General features: G+C 35.5%; 1 protein-coding gene across 1 annotated transcript; it reads right to left on the bottom strand.

Moving 5' to 3' along the window:
- Nucleotides 1-677: 677 nt before the first annotated feature.
- LOC143231327 (E3 SUMO-protein ligase PIAS1-like) lies at nucleotides 678-15,602 on the bottom strand. The gene is made up of 3 exons (XM_076465875.1): nucleotides 15,245-15,602; nucleotides 2,214-2,298; nucleotides 678-687 (listed from the first exon to the last, which is right to left on the bottom strand). Exons 1-3 carry the CDS (start codon nucleotides 15,600-15,602, stop codon nucleotides 678-680), a joined length of 453 nt encoding a protein of 150 aa, XP_076321990.1.
- Nucleotides 15,603-16,425: the final 823 nt, after the last annotated feature.

Genomic DNA, 16,425 nt, shown 5'->3' with positions numbered 1-16,425 from the left:
AAAAAATGACACTTTAAAGTTTTGTGAAAACCAAGCACCCCCCCTTCCTTCAATGAGCTTTGTTTACCAAACTCCACATTAAGAAAATAAAAACAATTGTCAAGTACTCTCTCAAAAGATTTAATAAGAATGGTGGAAACTTGAAGCCTACATATTTCATAACACCAGCATTTACACTCAAAATGACAGTTTTATATATGTATTAAACTTTGATCGGTGGAAAAATAATAGTATCACATCAAAGTTCATAACAGTTCAAGAAAATCATATGAAACTCTTAATGACATCAATTTATTTTACATTTCAGTTTATTCTCCATATTATGACTGTATCAAGAATGTTCACGTCATGACTGTATCAAGAATGTTTACATGTTATGACTGTATCAAGAATGTTCACACGTCATGACTGTATCAAGAATGTTCACACGTCATGACTGTATCAAGAATGTTTACATGTTATGACTGTATCAAGAATGTTTACATATCATTTATGATGTTTTCAAACATTTTTGGCAAGGCTAAGCATGCAAACACAGTTATCCGGGGTAGTAACAACTCTAGGCAGTAGGAGTCCAATACTTCAATATCACAGTGTCATCACTCAATCTCGATCCATAGCGTTAAGAGAAACTGTTGAAGTGTACCTGATTTATCTATTTCATGAAGTTGTCTTACTCAAGTGACTCTATAATAATATAATACAAATCTGTTGACAGTTCACATGAACCAGAACTTATTTTTATAATTACATCCCACAACCGACAGATTACGGTTTAAAAACCGAAAGGATATTAAGCACTCATAACCAACAAGTCTAATGTTTATGATAAAATTTCTCTCACAAAGTATTAACTTTAAAATTAGCTTCAAATACCATCATCAGATAAGACTAATAATAACAATGTATTTGGGAAAAAGAAAGAAACAAATATGTTTCATGAAAAATCTAATAAAACATTTGAATTATGCTCACTAACTACCTAACTTAGTAAATGTCTATGTCAAGCTAAGCATGTTCATAAACCAAAAACAAAATAATCTCAAAAGTTGAATTTTGTTTTTTTTCTAATAGCAAAGCCACATCAGAATATCTGCTGTGTCCACTGAGGAGGAAATCAAACCTCTGGTTTTTAGCTTCGTAAGTTCAAAGACTTACTGCTACTCCACCGGGGACCATGATATTGGTGTGTAAGCCTGGTCACGTTAAAAACATTACACTTTGGAAAGTTATATTTCTTTAAACACTCAATATATGTCATCTACTATTCCATAAAAATTACAGCATTAATGAAAAGTTTTTGTACTTGTGGGAAGTCTTAATATTATCAATGAGAGAAAAAGTTTGCAATAAGAAAGTGAAATGTATAAGGTAACAGTTACTGTTATCACTGTTCCTGAGAAACATAAATGTACCTTCTGTAATTCAAGTATATATATATTTTAGTGAAATTAAATAATTTACATCTAAATGAAGTTAAATGAATAAACAAAATCATGAAGAAGAGCTGCATTAAAAACAGCAAATACCAACCTCCAGTTAATTATATTATAACCATAAAATTTTCAAGCTATAAACCAAAACACGTTATCATGAATTTTTTTAAAATACACTGCACATTTAAAAAATAAAAAAAGATCCTAGGATACAAGCTACAATGTGGAATTACAAAATGTATCCTAGGTTTTGGAGGTAACTGCAAAGTAGGACCCACATTGCAGTGGGAATACACTGTCTATCAGTATATACATACACACACCTCATATTACTGTGGGAAAAACCAGTTATTACAAAAATGTTTTTACATTCTATAAACAATGGTTGAGTGAAACATTTTCCAAATATTTGCCATCCATACTCCTCTTTAATAAATGTGGTTGCTTATACCACCTACCTTTCTTTTAAATCAGACGTAACACATGGATACACATTAAAATATGTGTTGTAGTAAATATTTATTACTTTCATCAATGAAAAATATATTAAAACAAAATTTTGGATTATTACACTACAGACTCTAACCTAACCACTCATGCCCCCCTCCAAAAAAAAAAAACATTTGTGAACCTTAAGGAGTTGAATCCCACACTTTGGCAAATGCTGAAGCAAAACATAAAACTAAATGAATTTTTACTTCAAGCCACAAGTAAAATTAATTTCTTTCTTCATTTTCCATGAAGTTAAACATTCAGATTTAGAGGCAAAAAACATACCTTGACATAGCTATATCGTGAGCCTGTTGTGGTGTGATATGAAAAGCAAAGGTATCTTCTTGGAACCTCCCTGGTTTTTTGGGCACTTAAGAAAAGAAAGTAATACTCATTTACTTTAAAAAAAATCTCCACTCACTTCCTAGGACGATAACTCAAAGCTTTTTTTTTACTCTTAAATCAGTCCAATTCAAAAGTAGAAATAAATCTCATAATATGAAAATTCCAATGAACAAGATTCACTTAATTTCTGGTTTAAGCCTTTAAAACTGGCAAAGGTTTAGAAACAAACTGGTCGATATGTGTCACAAATATGAGGCCTATAAGATTCAAAAAAGTTTAACATCAACATATTTTAGTGATTTAATTAACAAAATCAAGAGGAGATAAAAAAGAATTTGTTTCTTGAATATTTTTTATGTTTGTATAATTAAGAACAAAATACCTATTCAAATTTTTAAGAAAACTGGTACAAAATCATAACAAAAAAATTAACATGTTTTGTTTTTCCTACAGATCACTTCCACAATATAGTTAATCACTCATGAGCTCTGTGATTTCCTTAACAATTGGTTACTGACCTCAATGACTGCTTTAACTGTGAGCTGGGCTGGTGAAACCTTCTTTGGCAAATTTGTGTATCTGTATGTGTAAAGTTATAGGCAAAGGTACATTTATTCCACTCATGTTTGTTATTTATTGATGACATAAAAGTCTGAATTGAACAGTAATTATTACCAAAAGCATCTCTCTGACTCCAAACAAAAACAATATGAATTCACAACATAAAAGAATATGAGATTATAAGTAGAAGCACCCATCCCGTGATGTGATAAATTTGAGTTTATCTAATAAAGATATTCATCCCCAGTTACGTAAAAAATTTAATTTAATCTATGATCTTAAATTACTTCATGGACTTTAAAAAAATTAATTGTGGTACACTTTAAGTTTCACTCAGAGCCAAAGTTGTGACCTATTTATACCACCACCACAAGAAAAATAATTGTTGAGCATTTAAGTTGTGCTGAGAACCACTGAACAATAAATATGGTAAAACTACATTTTTTATTCTTTAAGTTACACCACATTTTGAAATGTAATTTACCATATGTTATTGTTCAGTGGTTCTCAGCACAACTTAAATGCTCAACAATTATTTTAAGTTACACCACATTTTGAAATGTGAATGATAGTGTGGTTAATTCCTGACAGTTTAGTGTAGAACAGGGGTGTGCAACAGGCGGCCCGCGGGCCACAACCCGGCCCGCCAAGCCATTTAGTGTGGCCCTAGTTGTTGTAATCTAACCATGTGGCCTGATCTGTAATCCAACGCAAATGGAATATTTTTAAAAGCATCGATCCTACGGGATTCCCAGGCTTCGACTCGACAAACTTCTAAAATTATCTTTGCTAGAGAGGAGCAGGCCGAATTCGATTGGTCGGCCTCCTTAGGGCATGAATAGGTGACGTGCACTAGCACTATTGTCTACGACTCAACGTCATGTCCTGAACCTCGCCTTCGCCCGCTGGCGACAATTTTCCCCAACCTCTGCTGTCCGTCATTCATTATTGGTGAAATTTTATTACCTTTTACAGTTACTACAAAAGATTGAAGGTAAATTGATTATTATTTAGCATATTGTTGTGACTTTACTGAATTTATTAAAATTTTTGCTTTCAGATGCATCTGATTCTATGTACAGTGTGACCTCGTTATTCGCGGGGGTTACGTTCTTTACCCTCCCGCGAATAGCGAAAAACCGCGAATATTGGACGCAGTTTTAAAACGTATATGTATGCGATTATATACTATATGAAATGCTTCCCAAACACTAATGATACTTATACTCATTGATGCAGTAATAATGTAGCAATATTGCATACTGTTATGTATTTCACTAAATTGTACCGTGCGTTACCGGGCTGTGCTTTGCCGTTTGCGTTGTTGGGAAGCTGAGGCAGTCAGCCAATAGCAGTCAATCTTGTTTGGTGAAGACGACAATTGATAAAACGGCTTGATTGAGTAAATACAACAGAAATCTCCTCGAAAAGCCCTTTCAGTCTCTGTGACCTACAAAACGCAGTTCGCGCATAACCCGCGAATATGCGGGGCCGCGAATGGCGAACCGCGAATAGGCGAGGTCACACTGTATTTTGCTATTCTCAATTAATTTAAGTACCGGAAGGCTATGATCGGGATGCCAATTTAGAAACATGTGTTTCTGTCCATAAGAGGTTCCATGTGTAAATAAATTCTATGTTTTTTCTACTTTGCTATTTTCGTGAGAATAATTTTTGTTTTGATTTCAGGGCTAGTAAAATGTCAGCAGTTAAGAAACGAAAAATTGATGATGAGGGAAGGTTATTCAACAGTGAATGGTGCACAAAATATCTTGTTGTCCCACATAATCAAGGTGTTGTCTGCCTCGTCTGTCAAACTACAATTGCAGTCATGAAAGAGTACAATATTAAGCGACATTACGCAACTAAGCACTCCTCCCAGTTTGATGAAATTGTTGGTCAGGCACGAAAGGACAAAATTGAACATTTAAAACATCCATTGAAAAGCAACAAGGTGTTTTACCACTTTCAAGAAAAATTCAGAACTGGTGACAAAACTGAGTTTTAAGCTTTGTGAATGTATGGCAGAAAAGGGAAACCCTTTCAGTGATGGAGAATTTATTAAAATTGTTTAACAATATTCACAGAATATGCATGTCCAGAGAAAAATATTTGGTGGAGCAAACTAGCCTTTCCGCTTTACTGTCTCCACATGGGACAAAAGATCTTTCAGAGGACATCAAAGAAACTTTGAAAGAGAGATTGAATTCGTGTGAAGCTTTCAGTCTGGCTTTGGATGAAAGCACTGATATCAATGACACATCCCAACTTGTCATTTTCATCAGAGCTGTTACTGCAGGCTTTGATGTTTTCGAAGAGGTTTTAGATATGGCAAGCCTTTCCTCCACAACCACAGGACAGGATATTTGTGAACAAGTGCTTAAGGTTGTAGAAAAGTTTGAACTGAATCCTTATAAATTATGTGGTGTTACAACAGATGGTGCTCCTTCCATGACAGGTAGGACAAATGGATTCACCAAGAAATTTCTAACTGCAATTGGAGCACAAGACGTGGTTGTAAGCCATTGCATTATTCACCAAGAGAGCTTGTGCACCAAAGTTCTGGATTTTGCAGAAGTCATGAAAACTGTTGTCCAATGCGTAAATTATATTCGAACACGAGGATTAAATCATCGACAATTTAAAACTTTTTTAGATGAGCTGGACAGTGAGTATTCAGATGTTTTGTACTTCTCTGCTGTATGTTGGCTTAGTAGAGCTGCTACTTTGAAGAGATTCTGGAATCTGAGAGGAGATTAAGTTCTTCATGGAGAGCAAGCGTCAGAATGTGGACTTCTTGAGCAATGAGAACTGGCTGAATGACTTAGCATTCCTCACAGACATTACACAGCATCTGTCTGATTTAAACTTAAAACTACAAGGGAAAAGTCAACTTGTGAATAAGTTGTTTGAGCATATTTGTGCTTTTGAGAAGAAATTGGAACTTTTCCAGGTTCAGTTGAGAAGAGCCATATTGACCCATTTTACATGTCTTGCAACCAGGAAACTGGAATTTCTAATCTGGATTGCACCAAAAATGGAACCAGTGTACAAAAGCTGCATGATGAGTTTGCAAACAGATTTCCAGATTTCAGACAAACTGAAATTAGATTGAAATTGTTAGCTCAACCTTTTGATTTGGCAGTGGAAGACAGTCCTGATGATTGCCAAATGGAACTCATTGAACTGCAGGCTGACATGGACACTAAAGGAAATTCTCTGAAAACAGTTTGCTAGACTTTTACAAACTCTGTGTGCGTGAAAAGTTTCCCAATTTGTCCGTCATGCACAAAGAATTGCCTCCCTTTTTGGTAGCACCTACTGCTGTGAGCAATTTTCTCCAAAATGAAGCTCATCAAAACCAAATGTAGAAGTCAGCTGACTGATGAACATTTGACCAGTCAGTTAAGAGTGGCAACCACTTCTGTCAAAGCTGATATTGACAAGCTCTGCAAGGACTCTAAATTTCAAGTGTCGCACTAAAATGATCACTCATGCAAAAATATAAAATATTATTGCTTGCATTTTGAGAATTTTTTTTAATTTATTGTGCATGTACACGAATAAGCTTGTTTTTTAAGTGGCCCCGCTTGATTGATGAAGTTGGTTATATGGCCCACCGACGAAAAATGTTGCACACCCCTGGTGTAGAACATCCTGCTTGTTAAATAAAATTTGTCATCAATGTTATTGGTAACTTTTCTCCTATCATTTCAGAAGTGAATGTTGAGGTTTATCTGCATGCACAACTGTTTAAAGTGCAGCACAGTAAGCAACTGTCACAACTGGGTGACAGACAAATGCTCAGACAACACAGTTCACAATATACACAAGGTTTTGAGCCAATCCAACAACACCCTAAATATCTGTATAAGGAAAAGTGTGTCAACAAATCTATTACACTTCACCTCTTTTGTTGTTGTATTTTTGCCTGAAGATAGATATAAATGGTTGAGATATTTTTTAGTAAAGTAGAAAACTTCTTCAATGGCAAATGATTTTAACAATTTGATACGATGAGATTTTCAATTAATTCAGCACTTTATCCTTGGGAGAACAAAGTCAGTGAGTTTTAATGGTTAATGCTTTAAGATAAGCTACAGTACTTATCACTGTCCTTTACCTCTGAATTAATGCTGTAATTTAACATAAAATTGTTTTTGTTTGTTTGTTTTGGAATTTTGCACAAAGCTACACGAGGGCTAGCTGTGTAAGACTAGAAGAAAGGCAGCTAGTCATCACCAGCTACTGCAATCTCTTGGGCTACTCTTTTTACCAATGAATAGTTAGATTGACCATCACATTATAATGCCCCCACAGCTGAAAGGATGAGCAAGACTGGCGTGATGGGGATTCGAACCTGCGACCCTGGAATTACGAGTCAAATGTCTTAACCCACCTGGACGTAAAATTAAGCAATACTCAGAAATTTCAAAGACATTGACAACTAAACATATTGTTGGCCAACGTGTGTGGACAGACAAGACACATTTTGACAAAATAAAATTTTCAATTTTTAAGGGAACACATGCAATTATATTTATGTAAATGCATTTGTTTATCACATCTCATTATTAAAATATTAACAACTTTCATATAAACTTGTAAAGCTAATGTACTTTTTAATTTTGATTTTTTATCCAAGAAAGCCAATATACCAGCAAAACTTTCATTAAAATAGTGTTCGGAACTGTGTTTTTAAACATTGAGATCCATGTATCTTTGGCTACAGAGAGTTTTAAAACCATTGTGAAGTAAATAACCAATAAAGTCTAGAACATTCAAAGATATTTTAGGTGGAAGCACAATTCTATACTAATTAGCACATTCAGATTTTTGTAAAAATTTGTTAAATCAGTCACCGTGCTTCTTAAGGATATTAGAAACATTGTATACAGTTATCCCAACAGAATAAATTAATTTTAGCTATAAAAATATGTTAATGATTGATTTTATTGAAAAACTCAAAACCTATGGAACAAAACTGAAAATTATATATTTATTTCTGGGACTTTTTCAGGACTCCCCTAAGACTCGAGGAGCTTGCCAGGTCTGTTCACATAATGTGGAAAATAAAGACATGTAAACATAAACGTAACACAGTATACATGTAGTTCGCAATTACATCTTCTGAGAATGTGACGACAATTATCAGTTCATGAGAATATAACACAATTTATAAAATATGGATGCACAAGTTATCACGCAAAAATAAGAAACATTGAAATTACAAGGATATGTTCAAAAATGGTAGTAATAACATCTTTTGTTAAGAGCCTTCAAATTATGGACAGAAAGAGGTTTCTGGTGGCAGCCTGTCTAAATTACACATATGAGTAGTGTTGATAAGTGCAAGGTAATTAGGGCAGAGCTCTAACAACAACATGTAAATTACACATATGAGTAGTGTTGATAAGTGCAAGGTAATTAGGGCAGAGCTCTAACAACAACATGTAAATTACACATATGAGTAGTGTTGATAAGTGCAAGGTAATTAGGGCAGAGCTCTAACAACAACATGTAAATTACACACATGAGTAGTGTTGATAAGTGCAAGGTAATTAGGGCAGAGCTCTAACAACAACATGTAAATTACACACATGAGTAGTGTTGATAAGTGCAAGGTAATTAGGGCAGGCTCTAACAACAACATGTAAATTACACACATGAGTAGTGTTGATAAGTGCAAGGTAATTGGGGCAGAGCTCTAACAACAACATGTAAATTACACACATGAGTGGTGTTGATAGGTGCAAGGTAATTGGGGCAGAGCTCTAACAACAACATGTAAATTACACACATGAGTAGTGTTGATAAGGGTGCAAGGTAATTAGGGCAGAGCTCTAACAACAACATGTAAATTACACACATGGTGGTGTTGATAAGTGCAAGGTAATTGGGGCAGAGCTCTAACAACAACATGTAAATTACACACATGGTGGTGTTGATAAGTGCAAGGTAATTAGGGCAGAGCTCTAACAACAACATGTAAATTACACACATGAGTAGTGTTGATAAGTGCAAGGTAATTAGGGCAGAGCTCTAACAAAAACATGTAAATTACACATGAGTAGTGTTGATAAGTGCAAGGTAATTAGGGCAGAGCTCTAACAAAAACATGTAAATTACACATATGAGTAGTGTTGATAAGTGCAAGGTAATTAGGGCAGAGCTCTAACAAAAACATGTAAATTACACATATGAGTGGTGTTGATAAGTGCAAGGTAATTAGGGCAGAGCTCTAACAAAACATGTAAATTACACATATGGTAGTGTTGATAAGTGCAAGGTAATTAGGGCAGAGCTCTAACAAAACATGTAAATTACACATGAGTAGTGTTGATAAGTGCAAGGTAATTAGGGCAGAGCTCTAACAACAACATGTAAATTACACACATGAGTAGTGTTGATAAGTGCAAGGTAATTAGGGGCAGAGCTCTAACAACAACATGTAAATTACACACATGAGTAGTGTTGATAAGTGCAAGGTAATTGGGGCAGAGCTCTAACAACAACATGTAAATTACACACATGAGTGGTGTTGATAAGGTGCAAGGTAATTAGGGCAGGCTCTAACAACAACATGTAAATTACACACATGAGTAGTGTTGATAAGTGCAAGGTAATTAGGGCAGAGCTCTAACAACAACATGTAAATTACACACATGAGTAGTGTTGATAAGTGCAAGGTAATTAGGGGCAGAGCTCTAACAACAACATGTAAATTACACATGAGTAGTGTTGATATGTGCAAGGTAATTAGGGGCAGAGCTCTAACAAAAACATGTAAATTACACATATGAGTAGTGTTGATAAGTGCAAGGTAATTAGGGGCAGAGCTCTAACAAAAACATGTAAATTACACATATGGTAGTGTTGATAAGTGCAAGGTAATTAGGGGCAGAGCTCTAACAAAAACATGTAAATTACACATATGAGTAGTGTTGATAAGTGCAAGGTAATTAGGGCAGGAGCTCTAACAACAACATGTAAATTACACACATGAGTAGTGTTGATAAGTGCAAGGTAATTGGGGCAGAGCTCTAACAACAACATGTAAATTACACATATGAGTAGTGTTGATAAGTGCAAGGTAATTAGGGCAGAGCTCTAACAACAACATGTAAATTACACACATGAGTGGTGTTGATAAGTGCAAGGTAATTAGGGCAGAGCTCTAACAACAACATGTAAATTACACACATGAGTAGTGTTGATAAGTGCAAGGTAATTGGGGCAGAGCTCTAACAACAACATGTAAATTACACACATGAGTGGTGTTGATAAGTGCAAGGTAATTAGGGCAGAGCTCTAACAACAACATGTAAATTACACACATGAGTGGTGTTGATAAGTGCAAGGTAATTAGGGCAGAGCTCTAACAACAACATGTAAATTACACATATGAGTAGTGTTGATAAGTGCAAGGTAATTAGGGCAGAGCTCTAACAAAAACATGTAAATTACACATGAGTAGTGTTGATAAGTGCAAGGTAATTAGGGGCAGAGCTCTAACAAAACATGTAAATTACACATGAGTAGGTGTTGATAAGTGCAAGGTAATTGGGGCAGAGCTCTAACAAAAACATGTAAATTACACATATGAGTGGTGTTGATAAGTGCAAGGTAATTGGGGCAGAGCTCTAACAAAACATGTAAATTACACATGAGTAGTGTTGATAAGTGCAAGGTAATTGGGGCAGAGCTCTAACAACAACATGTAAATTACACATGAGTGGTGTTGATAAGTGCAAGGTAATTAGGGCAGAGCTCTAACAACAACATGTAAATTACACACATGAGTAGTGTTGATAAGGTGCAAGGTAATTAGGGCAGAGCTCTAACAACAACATGTAAATTACACACATGAGTAGTGTTGATAAGTGCAAGGTAATTAGGGCAGAGCTCTAACAACAACATGTAAATTACACACATGAGTAGTGTTGATAAGTGCAAGGTAATTAGGGCAGAGCTCTAACAACAACATGTAAATTACACACATGAGTAGTGTTGATAAGTGCAAGGTAATTAGGGCAGAGCTCTAACAACAACATGTAAATTACACACATGTAGTGTTGATAAGTGCAAGGTAATTAGGGGCAGAGCTCTAACAACAACATGTAAATTACACATATGAGTAGTGTTGATAAGTGCAAGGTAATTAGGACAGAGCTCTAACAAAAACATGTAAATTACACATGAGTAGTGTTGATATGTGCAAGGTAATTGGGGCAGAGCTCTAACAAAAACATGTAAATTACACATATGAGTGGTGTTGATAGGTGCAAGGTAATTGGGGCAGAGCTCTAACAACAACATGTAAATTACACACATGAGTGGTGTTGATAAGTGCAAGGTAATTGGGGCAGAGCTCTAACAACAACATGTAAATTACACATATGAGTAGTGTTGATAAGTGCAAGGTAATTGGGGCAGAGCTCTAACAAAACATGTAAATTACACATGAGTGGTGTTGATAAGTGCAAGGTAATTAGGGCAGAGCTCTAACAAAAACATGTAAATTACACATATGAGTAGTGTTGATAAGTGCAAGGTAATTAGGGCAGAGCTCTAACAAAAACATGTAAATTACACATATGAGTAGTGTTGATAAGTGCAAGGTAATTAGGGCAGAGCTCTAACAAAAACATGTAAATTACACATGAGTAGTGTTGATAAGTGCAAGGTAATTGGGGCAGAGCTCTAACAACAACATGTAAATTACACATGAGTAGTGTTGATAAGTGCAAGGTAATTAGGGCAGGAGCTCTAACAACAACATGTAAATTACACACATGAGTAGTGTTGATAAGTGCAAGGTAATTAGGGCAGAGCTCTAACAACAACATGTAAATTACACACATGAGTAGTGTTGATAAGTGCAAGGTAATTAGGGCAGAGCTCTAACAACAACATGTAAATTACACACATGAGTAGTGTTGATAAGGTGCAAGGTAATTAGGGGCAGAGCTCTAACAACAACATGTAAATTACACACATGGTAGTGTTGATAAGTGCAAGGTAATTAGGGGCAGAGCTCTAACAACAACATGTAAATTACACATATGAGTAGTGTTGATAAGTGCAAGGTAATTAGGGGCAGAGCTCTAACAAAAACATGTAAATTACACATGAGTAGTGTTGATATGTGCAAGGTAATGGGGCAGAGCTCTAACAAAACATGTAAATTACACATATGAGTAGTGTTGATAAGTGCAAGGTAATTAGGGCAGAGCTCTAACAAAAACATGTAAATTACACATATGGTAGTGTTGATAAGTGCAAGGTAATTGGGGCAGAGCTCTAACAAAACATGTAAATTACACATATGAGTGGTGTTGATAGGTGCAAGGTAATTAGGGCAGAGCTCTAACAACAACATGTAAATTACACACATGAGTAGTGTTGATAAGTGCAAGGTAATTAGGGGCAGAGCTCTAACAACAACATGTAAATTACACATGGTGGTGTTGATAAGTGCAAGGTAATTGGGGCAGAGCTCTAACAACAACATGTAAATTACACACATGAGTAGTGTTGATAAGTGCAAGGTAATTGGGGCAGGAGCTCTAACAACAACATGTAAATTACACACATGAGTGGTGTTGATAAGTGCAAGGTAATTAGGGGCAGAGCTCTAACAACAACATGTAAATTACACACATGAGTAGTGTTGATAAGTGCAAGGTAATTAGGGCAGAGCTCTAACAACAACATGTAAATTACACACATGAGTAGTGTTGATAAGTGCAAGGTAATTAGGGCAGAGCTCTAACAACAACATGTAAATTACACATATGAGTGGTGTTGATAAGTGCAAGGTAATTAGGGGCAGAGCTCTAACAAAACATGTAAATTACACATGAGTAGTGTTGATAAGTGCAAGGTAATTAGGGCAGAGCTCTAACAAAAACATGTAAATTACACATATGAGTAGTGTTGATAAGTGCAAGGTAATTAGGGCAGAGCTCTAACAAAAACATGTAAATTACACATATGGTGGTGTTGATAAGTGCAAGGTAATTAGGGCAGAGCTCTAACAAAAACATGTAAATTACACATGAGTAGTGTTGATAAGTGCAAGGTAATTAGGGCAGAGCTCTAACAACAACATGTAAATTACACATGAGTAGTGTTGATAAGTGCAAGGTAATTAGGGGCAGAGCTCTAACAACAACATGTAAATTACACACATGAGTAGTGTTGATAAGTGCAAGGTAATTAGGGGCAGAGCTCTAACAACAACATGTAAATTACACACATGAGTAGTGTTGATAAGTGCAAGGTAATTAGGGCAGAGCTCTAACAACAACATGTAAATTACACACATGAGTAGTGTTGATAAGTGCAAGGTAATTAGGGCAGAGCTCTAACAACAACATGTAAATTACACACATGAGTAGTGTTGATAAGTGCAAGGTAATTAGGGCAGAGCTCTAACAACAACATGTAAATTACACACATGAGTAGTGTTGATAAGTGCAAGGTAATTAGGGCAGAGCTCTAACAACAACATGTAAATTACACATATGAGTAGTGTTGATAAGTGCAAGGTAATTAGGACAGAGCTCTAACAAAAACATGTAAATTACACATGAGTAGTGTTGATATGTGCAAGGTAATTAGGGCAGAGCTCTAACAAAAACATGTAAATTACACATATGAGTAGTGTTGATAAGTGCAAGGTAATTAGGGGCAGAGCTCTAACAAAAACATGTAAATTACACATATGAGTAGTGTTGATAAGTGCAAGGTAATTAGGGCAGAGCTCTAACAAAAACATGTAAATTACACATGAGTAGTGTTGATAAGTGCAAGGTAATTAGGGCAGAGCTCTAACAACAACATGTAAATTACACACATGAGTAGTGTTGATAAGTGCAAGGTAATTAGGGCAGAGCTCTAACAACAACATGTAAATTACACACATGAGTAGTGTTGATAAGTGCAAGGTAATTAGGGCAGAGCTCTAACAACAACATGTAAATTACACACATGAGTAGTGTTGATAAGTGCAAGGTAATTAGGGCAGAGCTCTAACAACAACATGTAAATTACACATATGAGTAGTGTTGATAAGTGCAAGGTAATTAGGGCAGAGCTCTAACAAAAACATGTAAATTACACATGAGTAGTGTTGATAAGTGCAAGGTAATTAGGGCAGAGCTCTAACAAAACATGTAAATTACACATGGAGTGGTGTTGATAAGTGCAAGGTAATTAGGGCAGAGCTCTAACAACAACATGTAAATTACACATATGAGTAGTGTTGATAAGTGCAAGGTAATTAGGGCAGAGCTCTAACAACAACATGTAAATTACACATATGAGTAGTGTTGATAAGTGCAAGGTAATTAGGGCAGAGCTCTAACAAAAACATGTAAATTACACATGAGTAGTGTTGATAAGTGCAAGGTAATTAGGGCAGAGCTCTAACAAAAACATGTAAATTACACATATGAGTAGTGTTGATAAGTGCAAGGTAATTAGGGCAGAGCTCTAACAACAACACGTAAATTACACATATGAGTAGTGTTGATAAGTGCAAGGTAATTAGGGCAGAGCTCTAACAACAACATGTAAATTACACACATGAGTAGTGTTGATAAGTGCAAGGTAATTAGGGCAGAGCTCTAACAACAACATGTAAATTACACATATGAGTAGTGTTGATAAGTGCAAGGTAATTGGGGCAGAGCTCTAACAACAACATGTAAATTACACATATGAGTAGGTGTTGATAAGTTACAAGGTAATTAGGGCAGAGCTCTAACAAAAACATGTAAATTACACATATGAGTAGTGTTGATAAGTGCAAGGTAATTAGGGCAGAGCTCTAACAAAAACATGTAAATTACACATATGAGTAGTGTTGATAAGTGCAAGGTAATTAGGGCAGAGCTCTAACAACAACATGTAAATTACACATATGAGTAGTGTTGATAAGTGCAAGGTAATTGGGGCAGGCTCTAACAAAAACATGTAAATTACACATATGGTAGTGGTGTTGATAAGTGCAAGGTAATTAGGGCAGAGCTCTAACAAAAACATGTAAATTACACATATGAGTAGTGTTGATAAGTGTAAGGTAATTAGGGCAGAGCTCTAACAACAACATGTAAATTACACATATGAGTAGTGTTGATAAGTGCAAGGTAATTAGGGCAGAGCTCTAACAACAACATGTAAATTACACATATGAGTAGTGTTGATAAGTGCAAGGTAATTAGGGCAGAGCTCTAACAACAACATGTAAATTACACATATGAGTAGTGTTGATAAGTGCAAGGTAATTAGGGCAGAGCTCTAACAACAACATGTAAATTACACACATGAGTAGTGTTGATAAGTGCAAGGTAATTAGGGCAGAGCTCTAACAACAACATGTTTATTCACTGTTTATGACTTACCAACCAGAAAAACACTTTTCTGTGCAATATACTCACATAAACTACTTGGTCTGAGCAGTTCTGCAACGACATCATAGAATGGTAAAGGTTTCAGGCGAACATCCGAGTGCAGTGGGTATTTGCCCATATTATAGAGACTTTGATCACTGGAAACAGCATGCTTGGGAGAAGTGTAGTCATAGTAAAGGCTGTTACGAGGTACCATTTGATTTCCAGTGATTGACTCATCTAGTCCTGTAATATGTGGAAGAGTAGGCAGAGCACCATACAGATGGCATGGGTCAACAGAATTTATGACCGATGTACTGGGTGGAAACCTTTGCCTGTTTAGAGAAACATCTTTGTTTCTTATATCCATATTTAAAATGTAGATCATTTTATGATCAAGTAATATTTACAGCTAATTCCTATCTAAGACAAACATTTTTGTACCAACTAAAATAAAAACGTCCCACTTCCATCAGGTAAAGGAAATTACACTGTACTAATAAACCACAACCAGTAGTTAATTATCAGCTACAGAATGTACAAGAAACTACCCAAAGACCTCAGCTTACGTCATCACAAAGAGCAGATAAAAGCATATATTTAAAACAATATAATCCCACAATGGAACAACCATCCCCGAAACAAAATCTTGAGTTTACCAAAGTACATAAAATTACATATCTCCAACCTTAACAGATTAGAAGTGCAAACTGTGGTAAATGACAGCAGGATTTCAAAAGGACCTTAAGTTTTTACATGTAAGAAATACATCAGCTAATAACAACTTTCAGGAAGTTAGAAATAGTACTAGAAGGGCTAAAAGTAGTGGGTTTAAATGTAATGAGCGTGTTATATTGAGCAACAGATTTCAGCCCTTGGTTTGTACAAATGAGGAAAAAAGGGAACAGAGAAGGATATGGATGACAAACTTAGAAGTTATAGTTGTAAATGATTCTTGGAAAATACTTGTGGACAGGATTGTCTAAGAGGTAATAAGAGTAAGAATAATTAGATTATACTTTCTAGGTGTATGGGTGGTGAATGTAACTGACAGAGCAAGTAATATAATAAATGGGATTAGCAATAATGCAGATTTTGTTATTTGTGAAAGGTAGGTCAGAGAAACGTGGATGAGTACAGAGGTTGTTAAAAGCATTTATGGACAAAGACCACATCTTAATTTTTTTTAGATA

Source organism: Tachypleus tridentatus, chromosome 11, assembly GCF_004210375.1.
Source record: "Tachypleus tridentatus isolate NWPU-2018 chromosome 11, ASM421037v1, whole genome shotgun sequence".
Lineage (NCBI taxonomy): Eukaryota > Metazoa > Arthropoda > Merostomata > Xiphosura > Limulidae > Tachypleus > Tachypleus tridentatus.
Note: the sequence above shows the minus strand (reverse complement) of the source record. Positions and strands in the feature narration are given on the sequence as shown.

What these genes read in the sequence shown, in the direction of transcription:
- LOC143231327 (XM_076465875.1), bottom strand. Translation starts at nt 15,602, where the DNA reads ATGGATATAAGAAACAAAGATGTTTCTCTAAACAGGCAAAGGTTTCCA. An exon ending in GAAAAGTGTTTTTCTGGTTG is followed by an intron (nt 2,299 to 15,244) that starts GTAAGTCATAAA and finishes TCTTTTCTTAAG; the next exon opens with TGCCCAAAAAACCAGGGAGG.